Raw genomic sequence first — 20,115 nt, 5'->3', positions numbered from 1 at the left:
CTGAGGTTCTGGTCTCTGTTCCGGTTCTCAGCTGAGGTTCTGGTCTCTGTTCCGGTCCTCAGCTGAGGTTCTGGTCTCTGTTCCGGTTCTCAGCTGAGGTTCTGGTCTCTGTTCCGGTCCTCAGCTGAGGTTCTGGTCTCTGTTCCACGGTCACCGTCGGATCAATGTTGAAATATGTTATTGATCACCTTTCATCTTTCTCCAAAACATAAACTGACCAGGTATCTCTCTGAAGATGAGTATATAATTTTTATATACATAGAATATGATATATACATATCAAATATAAAAAGGAGAAAACAAGAATAAATATTGAATAACTAACTAAATGTTTCCAGGACCTGGGAGAATGTGTGTGACAGGAGGACGTGCTGCCCCCTGGTGGCTGACAGACAGTTTATACTGTGGCGGACCCTGCCACCTCTCTAGCTTCACACATCGTTCCTTATTCTCCTCTGACAACAGCTCGTTTATTCACTGAATGGACTAAGTTTGTATAATTACCTCATTAATAATTGTAAATATTAAAATTCTGAGATTGCATTTCTTTGAATCTACGTACTGCTCCTTTACAGAGGTTAAACTCTCAGTATTGAACATATTTGATCAGTTGTGGACAAAAAGCAGTTGCGTCACGTTTCAGTCTCCACGTGGAGAAATCGGTTCACGTGAGTTACGTAACGTTTGCTGTGTGACATCATCACGTCATCACGCTCCGTCACACTCTGACAACCGGCCGTCTGTTCGTGTGCACAAACACTCCGGAGTGAAACAGGAGGAGACAAACGAGAGAGGAGGTTCTGATGTTCTGTTCGGTTCTGCACCTCCAGATCGTTGACTCGTTCACAGCTGACTGTGTAGTAGTGTGATGTAGTTAAAGCCTTCAAAGTAAAAGCAGAGTCAGTAAAACGTGACTGCAGCGACTCATTCAGGTGACTCTCTATTTGTATTAACTGTTGAGTCGTTTAATTTAATGAGACGACACAAACTCTGTTGTTTTAATTAAGATGTCCACTTCATAAAAACACATGATGTCGTCACAGTTAGTAATGAAGGAACAACTGATCAGTGACAAACAAAATAAAACAGATTTTCATCATTAAAAATAGTGAAAGTGAAACTTTACTGAGGTTGATCTTTTCCTTCAGTCAGAATGTTTTCACTTCTGTTTCTTTCTTCTTAATGTTCATTCCAAACAAATTCAGCTGAACTTCATAAAACTTACTAACATTTTTCAACAGGGAAGTTTGCCATCGACTTCAACCATTAGCAGAAAAAGATTTATCATTTTGACCAAACCTACGTTCATCCTCACGACCATCTGTCCATCATTTCCATCATCCCACTCCACCTCCCAGTGACGCGGTCCAGTCAGAACCTGATTACATGCGGTGACCCTGTCTGGGTGAGCAGAATCAATCTGTAACACATCTGTGAACATTTCAGGTTTTAGTCGTAAAACACTTCTCAGCTCAAACTGATCGATCTTCCTCAGTTTTCTTACTTACAGTAAAACAATGTAGATATTTTCTGATGGTTTAGTTTGTGTCTCTGTTTGCAGGTCAACTGATTTTTACTGACGAGAACAAACCAGATCAGCTGCTGCTGAGGTTCATTTCTTCTCTAACTTAAATCAATGAATCAAACAAATCTTTGTTTATTTTTGCATTTTATATATTTTGTTTATTTTATTAACAAGAAGACTTTAATAAGTGAAACTGAAGCCTGTCGTCTCTGAGAATCATAAACAGAACGAGCATTAATGAAGCTGATGATTTCTGCTTGTCTTGATTAAAATGATGTCGTCTGTCTGTTTATGTCGACGACTCCTGAGAGATTTCAACCTCTGAACGTCACTCGATCCCCTGAAACTGTCAGATATCTTCACACTGTGATGGAAGTCTGACTGTAGAAGGAAACGTGGAGAGATCGTATCGATAGGAAAGTATTTTATTCTTCATGTTGGTCTGAAAGTCGGGAATAAAAGTGTGAAGAAAAACTAATGTGGCAGTTAAATATCAGGAAGCTACAGAGGAGACCAAGTTATAAATGTTGGAGATCCTCCTTCACCTTCAGTCTTTATCCTCCAGGTGGCGCTGCAGACGAGTGAAAGTCATCAAGGAGCATTGAGTAAAGCCAGGCTGGGATATTAATGTTATTTAATGACTACATTTGTTGGTACCCTTCACTAACATCTATATCTGTCTGACCACGTTCATGATCCTGGATTAAAACGCTTCATCACAGAGCTGGAAGCTGTTTTTTCTGACCTGTTACAGATCGTTGCTTCTCATGTCACAAGTATCAAACCAAAGTCATGATAATGGATTGAAAAGTAGAAATAAGATAAAAAGTCATATTTATTTATAAATGTATGGAATAGAAAGTTAACATGTGATAAAATAGTCAAAAATATAAGTTCTTAGTTATAATTATTAGATAAAAGTTTGATATCCAGATAAAAAACATCAACATTATGACATAAAAGTTCATAATGAGACAAAAAGTCATTTTTATGTGGCAAGAAGTCAAAATTAGGAGATATAAAGTAGATGTATGGAATAAAAAATAGTGAAGTATAAATGCGAGATAAATAGTCAAAGATATACTGTATGATATAAAGTGATAGTTCAGAATGAATCAGATCAAAATGTATCTTATTAGAGTCTCTGGTCCCGACAGGAGGATCAATGACACAAGTCTTCTTTGAGTTTCCACATTTATTATGTGATCAGCAGAGAAACTTCACAGACGTCATGTTTACTGCTCCATCATGCGAATAGACGCCCAGTGACAGTTATCAAACAGGAAGTTGTAGTCGGAGCCGCCGGTCGCCACAAAGTCAGCGACGGTCTTCCTCCCCAGGAAGTTTCCTTCTTTAACAACCTGCGAGGAGAGAAACAGCAGATCAGAGTCTGAGCCTTCATCCTGAGATCTGTGATCAAACATGAAGATTCACATGAAGATTTACCCTCCAGTCTCGACTCATGTGTCGAGCGTTGACCACCACCGTGTCAGAGGAGACGCCGTATCCGCCTCCTTTGTGGATGAGCCACCGAGAGCCGTTGGCCAGCGTCACTCTGAGGAACAAACAGTGTCAGTTCATGATGACTCTGTCGGTTAAAGGTCAGCCAGCACCTGAACACTTCTTATCAAGGTGTGGGAGGTACCTGTACAGCTGTGTGTCCATGTGTGATGTTGGAAACACAACACAATCTACACACTGTGAAGAGGTAACAGCTGAAGTGATGATGTCTCTGTGTTGTGTTGTGTTGTGTTGTGTTGTGGAGTTATTCACTGAAGTTAGCATGCTAAAGCAGAGCTGATGTGCTCGCCCTGACACACCAACACTCCCCTGAGCTCCCCGTTCAGACCCCAGATAAATGGCTAACTGAGCCAACAAGCTAACTGCAGCAACAGTTAGCAGCAGTTAGCGATTAGCCTGGTGATATAAGGACAGAAAACCTCAACACTGTCATCTTCCACCTGTGAGGGATCTGTACCTGGATCAGAACCACAGGTGCTGCAGACTGACCTGACTCCAGAGTGGCTGATCGGTCCTGCCACAAAGCCAGTTCCCTCCAGCGGCCTCTTCATCCTCTCAGCCTTGTACACCGGAGAGTTGTAGAGCCTCCTCAGGTCCGAGCCCGACAGGTCGTAGTTGTGGTTGGAAGTGCCTGTCAGAGGAACACATGTCACATTAATGTTACCTGTATGTTACCTGCTGTGAACACACGACTTCCACAGAGGAACAGCAGCAAAGATCAGGAAGCAGACTCATGCTGTGGTTGTGGTGACGTCTGCAGTTAAACTTCTGCAGTTTTCAGATGGATGAAAGTGACTCACTGCCTCCAGTCGACGCCTCCACGGTCACAGCCAGCAGGGTCAGAACCACAGCAGACAGCAGCATGGTGCCGGAAAACATGTTGGATTGTAATCTGCTTTGTTTCACAGCTCAGACAGAATTTATATCGTCCCGACTCTCCTCCCTGTTTGGACCCGCTCAGTATTTACGTCCTCTTGTTCTGTTAATGAGTAACCGGGTCACCTGGCAGGCTGCAGCTGATGTTTCCACACAGTGAAAAGGCCCAGATGTCATCACATCAGGAAAACTCACCTCAGCAAACTTTGACTTTATCTCCATTAGATGTAATTTGGGGTTTCAGGACATCCTTGACTTCAGGGGCTTCCCCACATTTCCCAGAATTGCGTTTGCGTAATGAAGAGATTGTGTTGCAGCAGCCAGGTGAGACGCTGTCAGCACTGCGTCTGCTGGATGTTCAGACTGTGACACTCTGTACCGTTACAACAGGAGACTTTACATCAGTGCTCCACACTGTTGGACCCCTCCAAGAAAAATAAGGTTTTGAACCTTGTTAACCCCCAAATAGTGTTTTTTATTAAACAAGACATGAGCAGCAGAGCCAGTCAGCACAGGAGTTCCTGACCTTGTTTAAACAAGGTTTTAATGTCCAGCATGTTGAAACTGGTAAACACATCCCGAGAGTTCACACCCAGGGACCGACTCCAGATCTGAGGCCTGCGGTCGAGGACACTGTCTGGAGGATCAACCTAATGTGCATGTGTTGATGGCAAGGCAGGACCAGGACCAGGACCAGGACCAGGACCAGGACCTCTGTGATTCACAGTCTTTGTTCCAACATCTTGTATCCTGCTGTGTTTTGTGTCCTCTCTTTCAAGGGTTAGGGTTACCAACGAAGACAGCTACAGAGACAGAGACGCTGCATCTCCTGGATCTCTGCAGCTGTCCAGTTGTTCATCTTAATGTCTGCGGATGAAGTGATGGACTGACTGCTGTGATCAGCTGTTTCCTGGTTTTAAAACTCCCCGGCTGTGGGTCGCACAACAGTGCAGGTCATCGACACCTCCGCCCACCTCACATGACTGCCAGGACACTGACGGCTCGGATGTACGTAGCCGTGGAGATGGCAATAAGTGTTCCCTCCGGGGCGTCATATTGGAGGACCAAAACAGACCCCAGTTTACCGCCTTCTGTCTAAAACTGCGGACAGCTGCAGTCAGGACAGCCACATTGGCTGCTTGCTGCCCAGGATAAAAACATAGAGGATGTTATCATTATAAAATATCCCACAGCAGCTTCTTGTAACAACGTTGCACAAATAATCCAACAGTTTTATCATAGAAAAGATTTTAATGATAAAACATGAACTGTAACATCTGTATTCCTTGTATTTCTATACATTTTTAATTTTTCTGTGTGTGTTTTGGTGATGGTCCCAGCAGCCGTCTGATTGGTTCAGCAGTAACGTGGCCCCGGCTGCGTGGCATCAGGTGTACAACAGGTCGTCAGCAGGTCGTCAGCAGGTCGTCAGCAGGTCGCGGTGAACGAAAGCTTCCTGGCTGCTGAACAGACTGGAGCTGCTGGCGCTGATGCCTCCGACGGCGGGCAGGTAGGAGTGATGGAGGATGGGTAGCTGCACCGACAGGCGGCGCCACACGCTGAGAGAGACGACAGGAAGGAGGTGAAGCTACAGAAACACAGCGAGCATCACGTCTGCTTCAACTGCTGCCACACTTACTGTAGTACTGTGGATACAGTCAATTTAAACAGTCCAAGTTAATATCAGGTCATGTTTCATTATTCTGTGAACTGATTCCAGTAAAAATACTTCCATCCAAAATAAAGTGTGATGTGGACAAAGAGTAAGAGAAAGCTGTGTGTGTGTGTGTGTGTGTGTGTGTGTGTGTGTGTGTGTGTGTGTGTGTGTGTGTGTGTGTGTGTGTGTGTGTGTGTGTGTGTGTGTGTGTGTGTGTGTAAAAAAATAATTTCCTCTTGTGGAATTATAAACAATATATAGCAAATAATAAACTACAGACTGCTCCTTTAAGCTGCAGACTGAACCTTTAATCTACATCTTTAATCTGGTTCTGTCGGGTCGGTTCTGGTCAGATTCAGTGACTGTTTCGCTCCAGTGTGGGTGTTTGGACTCACTGGTCAGGAGAGTTGATGCCGTCTGGACTCGCAGGTTTCCTCTCAGGACACACCTGAGCTACATGAGTGGACGTCACACACCTGACGTCACCTGCAGGAGAAAAGACAGTCGTCAGAGAAGAAGGCTGATTCTGACTGAAGACAGCTGATGAGGTGAAAACTTCTCCTGAGTCTGGACTCGTGTTTGTTACCGTCGTGTTTCTCTCTCGTCAGTGACTCGGACGTGTCACACAGCTGCATCGTGATGGTTTCTATCTCCACATCGAGCTGCAGACACCAGAACACACACAGCGCCGCAGGGTTCATTCATGCTGCATCACACGGCCTCGTCCTCATCAACGTTTCTGTCCTCACCTGTGCAGTTTGACTCTTCAGCTCCTGGTTCAACAGGCTCAGCTGCTCCTCATCTTCACCTTCATCGCCCTCTGCAGCTTCACTCTGCACCAGTAGAAACTGCAAAGAAATAACAACGCAGGAAAAAGTCCCTGTTCAGACCCGGTACCACAGGTGATCACTCAGACCACATTCACCTGACTGACTGATGTCGGATCACCAGAGTCCATTAACAAATGTAGTGATTTAAGAGTTGTTGAGTTAAAAAAAAACTTTATAAACATTATGAAACTGTGTCTCTGACAGATTCTGACTCATTGTGTCCTTGTTGTAAATTCAGCATTAAACCAGAAGCTGAAGTTGTTTGTCTCCTTGTAAAAAGTGTCAGTTTGTGGCAGCATGTCTGTACCAGCCTGTCTGCTTCTGTGTCTAAAGTGCTAAAGTCTTACCTGCCAACATTGATCAGCTGTTTGAACACACTGTTTACACTGATTTCACCATTTACACTCCATTTATGAAAGAAGAAACATGTTATTGATCTGAACATGTCACATGTTACAAAGACACTAAACAGGAACAATATAGGCGACTTCTTTGTCCCCGTGGAGAAAGTCCCCAGACTCCCTTAACAAATGTGTCAGTTTAGTGAGTTGTTGAGTTGGAGACACTTTATAAACTCTGTGAAACTCTGTCTCTGACTCATTCTGCATTATTTGGACCTTCTTGTTCATTCAGCAAATGTTCTACATGAACTTCTTTCTGTCTTTGAGTAGAAACATGGAGTCTGTCTCAGTGATGGACAGGTTTGTTTCATATGGAGCAGGAAGTGACATCACATCAGGACGCATGTAAATGTCAGCTGATGGACTCGGAGTTGAACTCTGTGATGGATCACTCAGGATGGATGTTAAAGTTCTGATCCGACCTGACGGTCGGCCTCACAGTCTGCTGTCTGAGTATAAACACACACAGGATGAACACATTGAGCATCACACTGACCTTTGGTCCGAACACTGAGCTCAGGACGAACATGTTACAGCAGAGGATCAGGCTGCTGGTCAGACAGAACTGAAGAGGAGGATTGTGGGTCGTCAGCAGCGATCCTGACACTCCTGACACGCTGAACACCATCACAGCAAACACACTGAGCGTGAGGCGTTCGCTGCTGATGTGATCCGCCTGCACAGCCCTGATGCTCCAGGCCAGGAAACACCCCAGGCCCTGAAACAAACAGAGTTCTGTTTTAATGCAAACACACGATGTGCAGCCCTAAATCTGATACCTGATCATGTCAATATTTATACAATATCAGTCCATTTTTCAACACAAACAGATATTTTACAGTGTTAAATAAAGTCACTGTCAAGAGAAAAGACAAGCGTGATGTTTCCTCTCTGATGGTAAAAATCTGAGAGTGGAAACTTTTTAGTTTTCTGGTGTGAAACTGAAAGTGAGTCCTTGTGAGGGAGCTAGTGTGGCTGCAGACTGAATGTTGTGTAACGTTAGCTGTGATGTGGTGTGGTGTCGGTCCTGACCATCACAGGTCCTTTGTACCCGCAGGCAGCGGTGAGCCACAGCTCCATGTTGACGCTGCTGCAGTGTTCAGAGTACGGACGAACGACGGCGTCCTGAGCGGCCGCGTCGCTCTGAAACAAACAGGAAACACACAGAACGCCTGAGACACAACAACACGCACAACTATCACATCCGAGCCTTCACTTCCTGCCCCTCCGGTGGTACTTCTACTCCACAAATGAAGTACTTTTACTGCACAGCGTCTTAATCTTATGTGTTTCAAACCTTGTTGACTACTTGGGCTCTTTGTCACATTGAGTTGTTTCACCACAGAGACGTCTCAGATGGTTCGTGTCTCGTCTGTCTGCAGGTCATGCTTTTGTTTTTTCTTCTTTAAGTTCTGCTTCCTGTTTTATTTATTTTTTTTCTATAAATCAGTCCATCATTTTTCTCCTTGTGAAGGACTCACTAGTGTTTCAGCCTGTTTTTGTCTCTTTGCTCTGCTTCTCGCCTTTTATACCTGAACTGTCTCGAGTTGTGGATTTTGGTTCGTGATCTGTGTCAGAACTCGTCAGACGGTTTCATTCAAGTAATTGTTTGAAGCTTAAGGAGCTAAAACTCCACAATATTTTACAGAAAAAACAGAAGAATAGAGGAAAAAACGTTAAACCTTGAAGTACGGTCAAGCTCGTGCACCCACTTCAGACAGCATGCATGCTAACACTGTTAGCTCAGCAGGGCTACCTGATGCTAACACTGTTAGCTCAGCAGGGCTACCTGATGCTAACACTGTTAGCTCAGCAGGGCTACCTGATGCTAACACTGTTAGCTCAGCAAGGCTACCTGATGCTAACACTGTTAGCTCAGCAGGGCTACCTGATGCTACAGGTCAATGCCAATATTAAATTAGGTTTTGGAAAACAACTGATAACTTTGATTTGTGGGAGAACTGTTCCTTTAACAAATCCTGTATAAAACCTTGATACTATGCAGAACCAGGCTAAACTCTTCCTCATCTGCCTTTTGGTCTGTTTAACCTCCACCCTCATCCTGTCGTCACCTCCGTGTGATGCTGCTGCACCACCCATCTGAGAGGGTCCAGGATCTGCCAGCTGGTGAGAACGAACACGTCGAGCAGGAACATCCAGAGCACCACGCAGCCTGCTCGCTGCTGCCGCCGCTGTGAGTCACAGGAACACTTCACTGTTAGAGGACTGACTGATTTGAAACACATGCAGAAGTCACACGAGGCTGTATTGCGGCTGATTAACCTTCTGTTTGATGCTGCACAGCGAATAAACCCTCCATGTTTTGGCGAAGAGCACAGCGAAGCCGACCGTGTGTCCCACAGAGAGAGTCCACAGTCGAACCTGCCGGACAAACACTTTCCTTCAGACCTCGTTTGTATCCAACCGACAGCTCGTTAAAGTCACCATGTGCAGGATTCTTCTCATTACACCATCTGTGAATTCTTTTTGTGATTTGTTCATATAAAATGTATTCAGTCAACACCCAGACAGAAAATGTTGAATCTGACTTTGATTGATAAATATGTATATTTACATGTTTGTGCAGGTTTGTATGTAGTTGTATATGAATATACTGAACAACGTGTTTATTAATGTGTCCTGCTGCCGTCTGAACTCACAGAGCAGAGCAGCTCAAGTGTCCGGTTGGACAGCGAGGCTCCGTCCAGACCGGAGATCAGGACCGAGGAGGAGGACAGCAGGACGCCCAGCAGCAGCAGCTCGTCCTGGGATCCACTGCAGGATCTCAGCAGCCTGCAGGCGCAAACAGAAGAACCAGAAATCAGGTTTAGTGGCAGAAAGGTTGACACAGACAGACAGGTGACTTGTGAGAGAAAAGAAAGAGGAAAAAGTACAGCAGGACTCCAGAATCATTCATATAAAATAGAAATGTACAGTGAGAATTTAGAATAAAATATATGAACTGCAGTTCCTCTCACAGCCACTTGAGGCTCCAAAAGTGAGTAAATCCCCTCAAGAGCCCAAATATAATATTAAAAATCACACGTGTACAGCTGGTCAGTGAAGTGTGATGGTCCACAGAACAGTTCTGGAGCTTCACTGCAGCCTTCTGCTGAACATCTGAAGCAGCTGAGACTTGATTTAAAACATCAGATGTCTCCATCAGCTCGTCTGCTGTGATCACAGTCTGCAGGACAGAACACATCACTAACTGATCTTAGATCAGATTTACAGCCTCGGTCGAGCTCAAGCGCCCACTTGTGACGAGGCGAGTGCTAACAATGTTAGCTTAGCAGTTACAGTAAAGAGTCCATCTTTAAAAACTGTGTAAATAACGTCACAGCGACTTCGTCCACATTTTATACAGTCTGTGGTGAAATACAAGAGCTGATGAGAGTTGGAATGTGTAACAGAGTTTCTGTTTCAGCGTCTGACTCTGAAGTGGATCTCTAGAAGTTGTACCGCTGTTTACGGTTGATGAAGATGAGGAAGAGGACGGTCAGAGTGATGATGATGGTCACGGCTGCAGCTGAGGAGACGATGGCGTACAGGAGGAAGCTGACATGCTGTCGCTGTGGAACCACCAGAGTCTGGTCCCTGGCTGGTCCTGGACCTGTAGGACCAAACACCCAATACACACCTTATCATGACTGATCAATAACCGATCAGTGACTGATCACTAATCTATACAAATCCAAAATAAGATGTAAAGTTAGAGTTACCGTTAAACTTCAGCTGCTGGTTCTTCAGTCTGAGCTGCTGTGTGGACGTACTGAACTCTCCGACCAGCACACCACTGCTGCCTGACACACACACACACACACACACACACACACACACACACACACACACACACACACACACACACACACACACACATACACAGTGTACATGCTGATAACTAACGTGAATATAAACACACACACACAGCATCAAGTTAATTAAAGCACCTTGAAACTGGATCAGCTCGATCGACGTCATCCTCTCCCCGTTACGAAACATCACCGGACCCTGAACAACAAACACACAACTCAAAACATCACACAGGTGTGTTTCAGGTGTATTTCAGGTGTGTTACAGGTGTGTTTCAGGTGTATCTCAGGTGTGTTACAGGTGTCTTTCAGGTGTGTCACAGGTGTGTTTCAGGTGTATCTCAGGTGTGTTAACATGTATCTCAGGTGTGTTACAGGTGTGTTTCAGGTGTATCTCAGGTGTGTTAACATGTATCTCAGGTGTGTTACAGGTGTGTTTCAGGTGTATCTCAGGTGTGTTACAGGTGTGTTAACATGTATCTCAGCTGTGTTACAGGTGTGTTTCAGGTGTATCTCAGGTGTGTTACAGGTGTGTTAACATGTATCTCAGGTGTGTTACAGGTGTGTTAACATGTATCTCAGGTGTGTTACAGGTGTGTTTCAGGTGTATCTCAGCTGTGTTACAGGTGTGTTTCAGCTGTATCTCAGGTGTGTCACAGGTGTGTTAACGTGTATCTCAGGTGTGTCACAGGTGTGTTAACGTGTATCTCAGGTGTGTTACAGGTGTGTTAACATGTATCTCAGGTGTGTCACAGGTGTGTTACAGGTGTGTTTCAGGTGTATCTCAGGTGTGTTAACGTGTATCTCAGGTGTGTTACAGGTGTGTTAACATGTATCTCAGGTGTGTCACAGGTGTGTTACAGGTGTGTTTCAGGTGTATCTCAGGTGTGTTAACGTGTATCTCAGGTGTGTTACAGGTGTGTTTCATGTGTATCTCAGCTGTGTTACAGGTGTGTTTCAGGTGTATCTCAGCTGTGTTACAGGTGTGTTTCAGCTGCATCTCAGGTGTGTCACAGGTGTGTTAACGTGTATCTCAGGTGTGTTTCAGGTGTGTCACAGGTGTGTTACAGGTGTGTTTCAGGTGTATCTCAGGTGTGTTAACGTGTATCTCAGGTGTGTTACAGGTGTGTTAACATGTATCTCAGGTGTGTCACAGGTGTGTTACAGGTGTGTTTCAGGTGTATCTCAGGTGTGTTAACGTGTATCTCAGGTGTGTTACAGGTGTGTTACAGGTGTGTTTCAGGTGTGTTACAGGTGTGTTTCAGGTGTGTTACAGGTGTGTTTCAGCTGTATCTCAGGTGTGTTACAGGTGTGTTAACGTGTATCTCAGGTGTGTTACAGGTGTGTTTCAGGTGTGTTTCAGGTGAATGTCAGGTGTGTTACAGGTGTGTTAACGTGTATCTCAGGTGTATCTCAGGTGTCTTACAGGTGTCTCAGGTGTGTTTCAGGTGTGTTTCAGGTGTATCTCAGGTGTGTTAACATGTATCTCAGGTGTGTTACAGGTGTGTTTCAGGTGTATCTCAGGTGTGTTACAGGTGTGTTAACATGTATCTCAGCTGTGTTACAGGTGTGTTTCAGGTGTATCTCAGGTGTGTTACAGGTGTGTTAACATGTATCTCAGGTGTGTTACAGGTGTGTTAACATGTATCTCAGGTGTGTTACAGGTGTGTTTCAGGTGTATCTCAGCTGTGTTACAGGTGTGTTTCAGCTGTATCTCAGGTGTGTCACAGGTGTGTTAACGTGTATCTCAGGTGTGTCACAGGTGTGTTAACGTGTATCTCAGGTGTGTTACAGGTGTGTTAACATGTATCTCAGGTGTGTCACAGGTGTGTTACAGGTGTGTTTCAGGTGTATCTCAGGTGTGTTAACGTGTATCTCAGGTGTGTTACAGGTGTGTTAACATGTATCTCAGGTGTGTCACAGGTGTGTTACAGGTGTGTTTCAGGTGTATCTCAGGTGTGTTAACGTGTATCTCAGGTGTGTTACAGGTGTGTTTCATGTGTATCTCAGCTGTGTTACAGGTGTGTTTCAGGTGTATCTCAGCTGTGTTACAGGTGTGTTTCAGCTGCATCTCAGGTGTGTCACAGGTGTGTTAACGTGTATCTCAGGTGTGTTTCAGGTGTGTCACAGGTGTGTTACAGGTGTGTTTCAGGTGTATCTCAGGTGTGTTAACGTGTATCTCAGGTGTGTTACAGGTGTGTTAACATGTATCTCAGGTGTGTCACAGGTGTGTTACAGGTGTGTTTCAGGTGTATCTCAGGTGTGTTAACGTGTATCTCAGGTGTGTTACAGGTGTGTTACAGGTGTGTTTCAGGTGTGTTACAGGTGTGTTTCAGGTGTGTTACAGGTGTGTTTCAGCTGTATCTCAGGTGTGTTACAGGTGTGTTAACGTGTATCTCAGGTGTGTTACAGGTGTGTTTCAGGTGTGTTTCAGGTGTGTTTCAGGTGAATGTCAGGTGTGTTAACGTGTATCTCAGGTGTATCTCAGGTGTCTTACAGGTGTCTCAGGTGTGTTTCAGGTGTGTTTCAGGTGTATTTCACGTGTGTTTCAGGTGTATCTCAGGTGTGTTACAGGTGTGTTAACATGTATCTCAGGTGTGTTTCAGGTGTGTTTCAGGTGTATTTCAGGTGTGTTTCAGGTGTATCTCAGGTGTGTTCCAGGTGTGTTAACGTGCTCACTGTGAGTCCTTCAAACTGCGTCTGCTTCACGGCCTCCAGCAGCATCTTGTAAACTTCCTCCTCGCTGACAGTCACGTTTCTCTGGGCGCTGTACTTCTCTCTGTGCTTCACGGCCTCCATCACCTGACTCAGAGCTGTGGCGGCGACCCAAACAGCGTCGTAGGCGAAGGCGTGTAGGGCGCTGACCTTTGACCCCTCCTGGAACAGCTGTGTGAGGTACGAGTCCTGGTAGTCCTGAGGAGTCTGCAGAAAACACAAACAGAATGGTCATGTATGTGGGTCGGGTCTGCTGTCACATTAGTCTCATGATCTGTATCATAGTGTAACGAGAGGAGACTTCTGTCACTGAGGTGTCGGTGGATTCTGACCCGTCCAGAGACTCCGGCTGTGTTCTTGGTGCTGAGCGGTCTCATCTGCAGCCTGATGGATCCGTCTGCAGCCGTCAGCAGACTGTTGGCCCTGCAGCCAGACTCCTGCCAGCCCAGCCTCCACCCAGCTGCTCCTCCGTCAGCGATGATCCACTGGTACCGAGCTCCAAACAGGTTCAGCCTGTAGGCCTGAGGGTCACAGAGACTCAGTGTGGCTGCTCACCATCACTGTTTCAAACTAATCCCATCGTCTCTTTTAACATCCTGACATGAATCTTTGATGTTTTCACTCAGCTGGACAACATGATACGTATTAATATCAGAAGTTTATTATCATATTTATCTTTTCCACCCTGATCAGCTAATCATGTCTCTTCTTTAGCAGGTTCTGTGTTGCAGCCATCTGATCACCATCAGCAGAACCTCATCAGGCATCAGTCAAACCTCAGTTTTGTTTCTGGTGCGCGAGTGTTTTTAAATTTGCCTAAATTTGGTGGAATTGTTTGTGAAGTGATGCACAAGAAATCAAATCACATCAACATTTTTTGAGGACATCCAGCTCTTGTTTTTACTAAGTGGTTGAACTTATTGTCAGACATGTTATGTAGGTATAATTTCTGCTGATTGAATCATTTAAGCATCATCTTGTTGTAGCTCTTTTAAACAGAGGGACAGATTAACAGTTACTGAAGTTACTGATACCACAAAGAGTCCAAAGGTACAATTAACATTAATTAACATTTCTGTATATTCATTGATTTATTTGTTGCGTTAATCCTTAGAAATACTTTTAAACTTTTAAACTACTTTTAAACAAATGGACTGAACAGTCTGAATCTGAGCAGACACACACGTGACAGACGTCTTTGACATTAAAGATTTCCACTGTAGAGTCAGAATTAATGTTATTTAGATGTTTTTTTAACGTTACAGTTTTACAGTGTAATTCTACACATCTTTTCAACTTCAGTCACAGTCGTCTGCAGAGCGTCAACATTTTACTTCATGCTGCAAAATCTAGAGGGAGGATTCAAACCCCGAGCCTCAACCTCAGTGGCTGCATGAGGCGTGAAGTTTACCAGGAGAGCTTCTCGTCAGCTTGATCTATAACTGATGTTCTCGGGTCGGACGGATCTCCAGTGGAAGTCTTTGTGCCCAGCAGGCACAGCTCACGGCCCGGTTCATTCGACTAACACAGGAGCAAAACTGAGCCGTTAAACAAAAACATAACAATCTGATATTAATTGTGATATTTTCATTGACTGGTGTGAAGATTTTAAACATGATATCTTTGTCTCAGACAGGACAAGATCAGCAGTCACCCACTCCAAGTGTAGACAAACTGAGGGTTAACAAACTGCTCTGTGCATGTTGTCTACAACAGAAGTGTGTGTTGGAAGGAAAACAGACCTCAGTGGTGTCCACAAACTTCTGGCCAGATAGTGTTACTTACACAGCAGAACACCTGAGAGGTGAGCTCCTCGTCAAACTGTCCGATGATGATCCGAACATCACTTTCCTGCAAAACACAGAATCAGAAAGTTTATTTATAACAATCGCTGTGAAATGTGACGATGAAGTAAAATAGTGAATGTATTATAAGACATAAATCAGAATATCATATAAAATGTATAAATATGAGCATTAAACTAAAGATATCTGACAGCTGTGTTCTGGTGGAAATAGAAAAGAGGATTTGTGATTTCTTCCAGGTCTCTGTGAACACAACAGATGTTTGACGGCCAGGAGAGAGTCGGTGCTGATCCAGACCTGCTGGAGGAGTGAACACCTGGGGTCTCATCTGGTTCTGGTTCTGATCGGGAGCCGTTCACTGACTCGGAGCTCAGAGGCGACTTTGTAACTTGTGAGATTAAGAAGGTGATTTCTCTTCACTCCTGTTGATCAGCCTGACTGCAGCAGTGATCCAGAGCGGACCTCCAGGTTCTGTTCTGTTCTGTTCTGCTGACTGGAGCTGGAAGGGAACTGGACTTTACTTCATGAACGTAACGTTACAGAGAGGAGACAGAGAACCAGAACCTGAACCAGAACCAGAGTCTCTGCTGAGTGCTGACTTCACTCAGAGCTCAGAGCTTCTCAGACTTCCTCTCTGACTGTCCTGAAGCTGCAGACTGACGAGGAAACTGGAGGATTTCTTGTTGGGAACTAATAATGTAGTGCAATGAGACCAGCTTGGATAATGTAAGAACTCAACAACGTGTAATTTCCCTCCTTCCTTCATATTGTATGTTTAATTCTACCTTGAGCTTCCTCAGGCTGCTGCAGACGTCTTCAGAGAGACTCTGTGTGGACACCAGCTGGACGTTGGCCTTCAGCAGCTGCCGGATCAGATCCTTCTTCATCTGCACAAACACAGAAGACCAAACAAAGAAATCAGGAAGCAGAAATACAGAGAAGAGGTCATTAAACGCAGCACTGAGTCATCACCTCTGAGAGTCTGGGTCCTTCCTGTGTGACGAGGCCGACACGGCTCCACTTGTGGCGCTGCAGCAGCTTCACCGTGGCCGCGTTCAGAGCTCGGTCTGACGGCACCGTGCTGAACAGGTTCCCATACCACTTCCTGTTGGACAGACTGGGGGACGAGGCTGCGAAAGAGACCTGGGGACATGAGAGGACATGAGCTACCTGCCACCAGAGCTGACGCAGCACTCAGTGTGAAGGGAAGCAGATGTGTACCTGCACCAGGCTGAGAGCCGGCAGAGAGCGAGCGATGAGCGCCGTCACAGATGGACACACCCCTCCGAACACCAGCAGGTACTTTGGCCCCGCCCACATGGCGTCAAACAGAGCTTTGAGCGATGCAGCGGGGTCGCACTGTGAAACACGACATACTGACGTCACTGTGATGAGCAGGAACATAACTGTAATTTAACAAAAACATGTAAATATTTATTTGAATAAAATGTCTGTGGAGAGTTTATAAAATGTCTGAAATGTAAAATAGGATGTTTCAATCGTCTCCTGTTGGAAGGAAACATATTCAGTGATCACCAACAGCCCAAAGATCCCAAACTGAGCCCAAAAGATGTTTTCAACAGACACAGACTGACACTGTTAGCTCAGCAGAGCTACCCGATGCTAACACTGTTAGCTCAGCAGAGCTACCCGATGCTAACACTGTTAGCTCAGCAGAGCTACCCGATGCTAACACTGTTAGCTCAGCAGCTCCAGTGAAGCCTTCATGTTGATAAAGGTGTAAATCTGGTCTGAGATCAGTTAGTGATGTGTCACAGTCTGCTGCAGGAGGACTTTATATCCTCAGGAGGAGAAGAGGAGGACTTTATATCCTCAGGAGGAGGAGGACTTTATATCCTCAGGAGGAGGAGAGGAGGACTTTATATCCTCAGGAGGAGGAGAGGAGGACTTTATATCATCAGGAGGAGGAGAGGAGGACTTTATATCCTCAGGAGGAGGAGAGGAGGACTTTATATCCTCAGGAGGAGGAGAGGAGGACTTTATATCATCAGGAGGAGGAGGACTTTATATCCTCAGGAGGAGGAGGACTTTATATCCTCAGGAGGAGGAGGACTTTATATCCTCAGGAGGAGGGGAGGAGGACTTTATATCCTCAGGAGGAGGGGAGGAGGACTGGGTTTTACTTCCTGGTTGAACTGTTCCTTTAAACAGACTGACCTCAGTAGATATCATGCATCATATACTGAGCGTCACATAACAAACCTCAGCAGTCTCAGAGTGACGAGCAGGATTGGACTCTTCTTTACGATCTACAGGGGAACGTTTGGCTGAGCTGCTTCAACCTCTGACACACTGAAGCAGTCGTTGTCTGTCAGGATCTGTCCAGCAGTCCGACACCTACCTGCGAGTCCAGCAACTGGAGTTGGATCTCATAGTTTCCCAGCGGAGGCGGTTGTCTCTGCAGGTCCTGCAGAGCCAGTCTGACAGCCGGGGCCACGGCGGCGGTCAGGTTCCCTTTCCCCGACCCAGAGCTGAAGGGCATGATCCACAGCACAGGCAGAGGGTGGCGGAGCTGAGCTGGCACCGGCCCGACCAGCATGCAGCAGAGAAGCAGGAGTCTGAACGCCTCCACTCGTCCACGACGCTCCATTCTCTGCACAGACTTTTCCTCTCTGATCCTCCAGCAGGGAAACTCTAATCCTCTGACAGCCCGACGAGGCCGACTGAGGAGATAAAAGGATCAGCGTGGACACAAGATGTCACCAGGATCCTCAGCAGACGGGTCCTGCACTCTGAGCTCACAGGACCGCTTCACCACAACAACGGAGGACGACAGCTTCCACCCATCTGCATGTTTCACTCACTCTAACTCTGTCAGCTCCACAGGTGTTACTCTTTAAAGGAGCAGTCTGTAGTTATGTTGAAGAAATGTTAAAGACTGACTTAATAAACAACCTAACCTTAAAGGACAACCCCATTAATACTATATCCACTATATCCTCCAGCATGTGGACTCTACAGGAACCTACACCAGGATCCTGTTTGTGGATTTCAGCTCTGCTTTCAACACCATCATCCCAGCTCTGCTACAGGAGAAGCTCTCCCAGCTGAACGTGCCTGACTCCACCTGCAGGTGGATTACTGACTTCCTGTCTGACAGGAAACAGTGTGTAAAGCTGGGAAAACACATCTCCGATGCACAGACTATCAGTACCGGATCCCCCCAGGGCTGTGTTCTTTCTCCTCTGCTCTTCTCCCTGTACACCAACAGCTGCACCTCCAGTCACCAGTCCGTCAAGCTCCTGAAGTTTGCGGACGACACCACCCTCATCGGACTCATCTCTGATGGTGACGAGTCCGCCTACAGGTGGGAGGTTGACCACCTGGTGACCTGGTGTAACCAGAACAGCCTAGAGCTCAATGCTCTAAAGACAGTGGAGATGGTTGTAGACTACAGGAAGAACTCAGCCTCACCTGCCCCCATCACCCTCTGTGACTCCACTATTGACACTGTGGAGTCTTTCCGCTTCCTGGGAACAATCATCTCCCAGGACCTCAAGTGGGAGCTGAACATTAGCTCCCTCATCAAGAAAGCACAGCAGAGGATGTACTTCCTGCGGCAGCTGCAGAAATTCAGTCTGCCGAAGACAATGATGGTGCACTTCTACACAGCCATCATTGAGTCCATCCTCACCTCCTCCATCACCATCTGGTACGCTGCTGCCACCGCCAAGGACAAGGGCAGGCTGCAGCGTGTCATTCGGTCAGCAGAGAAGGTGATTGGCTGCAACCTCCCGTCTCTTCAGGACCTGTACACCTCCAGGACCCTGAGGCGTGCAGGAAAGATTGTTGCTGATCCCTCCCATCCCGGTCACAAACTCTTTGAGACACTCCCCTCTGGCAGGAGGCTGCGCTCCATCAGGACCAAAACCTCACGCCACAAGAACAGTTTCTTCCCGTCTGCTGTCAGCCTTATCAACAAGGCCTGAATCCCCCCTGACACTCCTCACACTCCACCTCTACCACTGACTCTACTGTCACACTGACAGCACCATAACTCTATGCGTTACATTAACGCTCAGCTTGTACTTCCTATTCATTTGCGCATTTTCATTTGCACATCATTTCTTGTAATTGTTCACTGCCAGCTGGTCTGCTCCTTTTATCCTTTTACCCAAAAAACAGATTGTGTATATATATTTATATTGTATAGTTATATTTTCTACTTTTTAAAATAGTTTATATTGTTAATTTGTTATATTTTCTATTCTTTAAATAGTTTATATTGTTAATTTGTTATATTTTCACTTAATAGTTATTTGATGCATGCACCAATATCACCACAACAAATTCCTCGTATGTGTAAAATCGTACTTGGCAATAAAGCTTTTTCTGATTCTGATTCTGATACTGATTTACTTTGTTTATATGTGGCGGACCCTGCCACCAAGCTTCAAACTGTTTGTATTATTACCTCATCAATATTGTAAATATTAACACAGTGCTCCTTTAAACTAGCTGCATATTGACCTCACTGTAACTTAAAGGGTAACTCCACCATTTTGTCCCAGGGGTCTCACTCCGTGTGTTTATGGTAATACAACACTCCAGAGGAAGCTGCATGTAATCCAATAAACTGCCTCCAGTGATGTCACTCAGTGGCTGAGTTGCATTATGGGTTATGTAGGCAGCAGGTTTTGAAAAGCTGGTCTCATTGCACTGCTGTAACACTGCTGGACTCATGGACAGATTTAAAAAACAAACGGTTCAGTTTTTTTTAATATCTCACGGTCTCTTAAAAATCTGCCTACTTTACCCACAATGCAACTCAACTTACAAGAGTACAACTAGAGCACAAGAACCAGTTCACATCTTCTCTGTACACTGAGTTCAACTTAATGAATGAAGACGTGTTTTGTTACTGCAGGTGTTGAACTTTCACCTGAATTCACTTGTTGTCTCTTGAAACCAGAACCTGAGGAAGTCCGACAGTCCACTGGGGACCAGAAAAC

The 20,115-nt window shown here is 45.5% G+C and overlaps 2 protein-coding genes and 1 long non-coding RNA gene across 5 annotated transcripts; 1 reads left to right on the top strand and 2 right to left on the bottom strand.

The window, feature by feature from the left end:
* The first annotated feature begins 586 nt into the window (after window positions 1–586).
* LOC119006782 lies at window positions 587–5,361 on the top strand. Of its 2 annotated transcripts, none has more exons than XR_005070888.1 (3): window positions 587–932; window positions 1,242–1,405; window positions 5,266–5,361. It is a non-coding gene; the product is annotated as an uncharacterized LOC119006782 (long non-coding RNA). The 2 variants fall into 2 exon arrangements; XR_005070887.1 differs by lacking the exon at window positions 5,266–5,361 and adding an exon at window positions 1,562–2,248 and having other exon boundaries at window positions 588–932.
* LOC119006780 lies at window positions 2,703–4,008 on the bottom strand. The gene is made up of 4 exons (XM_037075850.1): window positions 3,847–4,008; window positions 3,536–3,677; window positions 2,972–3,080; window positions 2,703–2,886 (listed from the first exon to the last, which is right to left on the bottom strand). The coding sequence occupies exons 1-4, from the start codon at window positions 3,923–3,925 to the stop codon at window positions 2,761–2,763; spliced, it is 456 nt and encodes a 151-aa protein (XP_036931745.1). The 5' UTR covers window positions 3,926–4,008; the 3' UTR covers window positions 2,703–2,760.
* On the bottom strand, window positions 5,154–18,140 carry LOC119006779 (gamma-aminobutyric acid type B receptor subunit 2-like). 2 transcript variants are annotated; one of them, XM_037075849.1, is made up of 19 exons: window positions 17,505–18,140; window positions 16,364–16,501; window positions 16,115–16,285; window positions 15,928–16,029; window positions 15,123–15,188; window positions 13,670–13,858; window positions 13,302–13,544; window positions 10,761–10,821; window positions 10,533–10,613; window positions 10,273–10,423; window positions 9,471–9,603; window positions 9,094–9,192; window positions 8,883–9,002; window positions 7,843–7,953; window positions 7,307–7,528; window positions 6,329–6,427; window positions 6,166–6,241; window positions 5,975–6,065; window positions 5,154–5,481 (listed from the first exon to the last, which is right to left on the bottom strand). In XM_037075849.1, exons 1-19 carry the CDS (start codon window positions 17,751–17,753, stop codon window positions 5,340–5,342), a joined length of 2,544 nt encoding a protein of 847 aa, XP_036931744.1. In that variant the 5' UTR covers window positions 17,754–18,140; the 3' UTR covers window positions 5,154–5,339. The 2 variants fall into 2 exon arrangements, with proteins under 2 accessions (XP_036931744.1, XP_036931743.1); XM_037075848.1 differs by lacking the exon at window positions 17,505–18,140 and having other exon boundaries at window positions 5,432–5,568; window positions 16,364–16,818.
* Between the last annotated feature and the right edge of the window lie 1,975 nt (window positions 18,141–20,115).

This window comes from Acanthopagrus latus, chromosome 17 (genome assembly GCF_904848185.1).
Source record: "Acanthopagrus latus isolate v.2019 chromosome 17, fAcaLat1.1, whole genome shotgun sequence".
Classification (NCBI taxonomy): Eukaryota; Metazoa; Chordata; class Actinopteri; order Spariformes; family Sparidae; genus Acanthopagrus; species Acanthopagrus latus.
The sequence above is the reverse complement of the archived record's forward strand: the minus strand, read 5'-3'. Positions and strand labels throughout refer to the sequence as shown.